A 2074-nucleotide genomic window follows, 5' to 3' on the forward strand; every position below is an offset into this window, starting at 1 on the left:
CAGGAGCCCTCAGAGCAGGCGGCACCATGTCCATCCTCCCTGCTCTTCTCTGTCTTGGTCAGTTGTGGGGCATGGGGATGGGGCAGCAGGAGGGGATGGGGCAGCTGCACATGCTTGTTCATGGGGACCCTCAGGCTCAGGCAGCTGAGTCAGATGAGCCCCCGAGTTAAGGGAATCAGCTCAGACATCCTGGTGCAAATCTAACAGGGACTCTCTTCCAGGGCTGAGCCTGGGCCAGAAAACCTGTGAGCAGAATGGCGAGTCCCCCACAGCCTCCCTGTCTCACCTTCTACTTCTCCTCTGGGGCTCAGGAGGGAGCAAGAGGTCCTGAGATGAAAGAGTGGGGACATGGGCTGAGCTGGGAAATGAGGGGTGGGGAAGGTCTGTCTAATGCAGCTTCTGATTCTTTCCAGGGACCCTCCCCAGACCCACCATCTGGGCTGAGCCAGGACCTGTGATCCCTTCTGGGAGCCCTGTGACTATCTGGTGTCAGGGGACCCTGGAGGCCCAGGAGTACTCTCTGTATGATGAACAATTGCGTACACCTTTGGACACACAGAAACCGCTGGAGTCCAGGGACAAGGCCAAGTTTTTCATGAACGATGTCTATTCAGGGAGATATTATTGTAAATACCTCAGCCCTGCAGGCTGCTCAGAGCTCAGTGACCCCCTGGAGCTGGTGGTGACAGGTGAGAGGACACTCGGGGGTCCCAGTCCCAGGCTCTGCCCTCAGGAAGGGGGATGCTCTCAGGGTGTCACCCCCTCACAGCTCAGACCTGGGGGACGTGAGGGAGGTGTGAGCCCCATTTCACACACTGCCTCCTTCTCTCCTAGGAGTCTACAGCAAACCCAGCCTCTCAGCCCTGCCCAGCCCTGTTGTGACGCCAGGAGAGAATGTGACCCTCCAGTGTGGCTCACGGCAGAAATTTGACAGGTTCATTCTGACTAAGGAAGGGGAAGACAAGATCTCCTGGACCCTGGACTCACAGCAACACCCCAGTGGGCAGGTCCAGGCCCTGTTCACTGTGGGCCCTGTGAACCCCAGCCATAACTGGACGTTCAGATGCTATGGATATTTTAGAAAGCATCCCCAGGAGTGGTCTGAAGCCAGTGACCCCCTGGAGCTTCACATCTTAGGTGAGAGCCCTGACCCCATCCTCTCTGAGGAGGGTCAGCTCAGGATCCTGTCCCCAGGAGATGTCTGAAGTTGGATAAGAGTGAGTGACTCTGAGTGTTGGTCACCCAGCAGAAATCTGCCCCCAGAGACCCTCCCAGTCCTGCTCATCTCTTCCCCTTACCTGGTCAGGGAGGTGGTAGGTGGGCAGGGGGAGTGTCTTAGGGGCTGCAAAGCGGATGTAGCCGAAGAATCTGGGTGATCTACTTACTCCCAGTTTGGTCTCAGACCCTCACCCCCTTCTGTCCTCATTCCCAGGACCCATTGGACACTCTCTACCCCCACCCACAGGGCCCATCTCCACAGCTGGTGAGTCCCTGAGAACTCTGCTCAGAGGGAGCACAGAACAGTCCTGGGAACTTCTGAGGGTCCATCAAGGGATCGTGTGTCCCCCCAGACAATCAGGGATGGGCTAGTGTCCAAGGGGGCTGGGACTCAGGCAGATGCCTGAACCACAAGATCCCTAGGGCTCTGGGGCTGGCAGGTGACATGAGGGGTGGGCATGACAGAGGGACATGTTGGGTTCTGGCTGGGGGAGGGACAGCTGAATCAAGTGGGGAGAAGGCACCCCCCCACCCTTCACCCTCATCCTGAATTTCCAGAAGGATCTGAGGATTGTTCCCTCTCCAACTCGGCCTCAAGCCCACAGAGCAGTAAGTGCGGGTCTCTGTGGGGGGTGGGGGGGTCTCCATGGGGACAGGGACTGAGTCCTGCACAAGTTAAGGCGCCTCTGGAGGCTCTGACTTGGATACCCCATTCCCCTCTCTGTGCCTCAGTGTCTCCAAAAGTAAAAGGAGAGAGTTGTGGCCCAGAGCTTAGATTTCCTTCCAGTTCTGGTTCTGAATTCGTGGGAAGGGGCCTCACAGGGAAGCCCCCCCAGGACATGGTGTTATGGGAACT

At 57.6% G+C, this 2074-nt stretch overlaps 1 protein-coding gene across 1 annotated transcript; it reads left to right on the plus strand.

The window, feature by feature from the left end:
* Positions 1–18: 18 nt before the first annotated feature.
* On the plus strand, positions 19–1483 carry LOC118979452 (leukocyte immunoglobulin-like receptor subfamily A member 5; the record flags this gene model as incomplete). Its single annotated transcript, XM_037035499.1, has 5 exons — positions 19–57; positions 222–257; positions 414–689; positions 835–1170; positions 1433–1483. Coding segments are annotated over exons 1-5 (730 nt in total), but the record flags the coding sequence as incomplete, so codon positions are not given.
* Between the last annotated feature and the right edge of the window lie 591 nt (positions 1484–2074).

The sequence above is a fragment of the Sturnira hondurensis genome, unplaced genomic scaffold, assembly GCF_014824575.4.
Source record: "Sturnira hondurensis isolate 20B ecotype Veracruz unplaced genomic scaffold, ASM1482457v3 Scaffold0022335, whole genome shotgun sequence".
In the NCBI taxonomy this organism is placed as follows: domain Eukaryota; kingdom Metazoa; phylum Chordata; class Mammalia; order Chiroptera; family Phyllostomidae; genus Sturnira; species Sturnira hondurensis.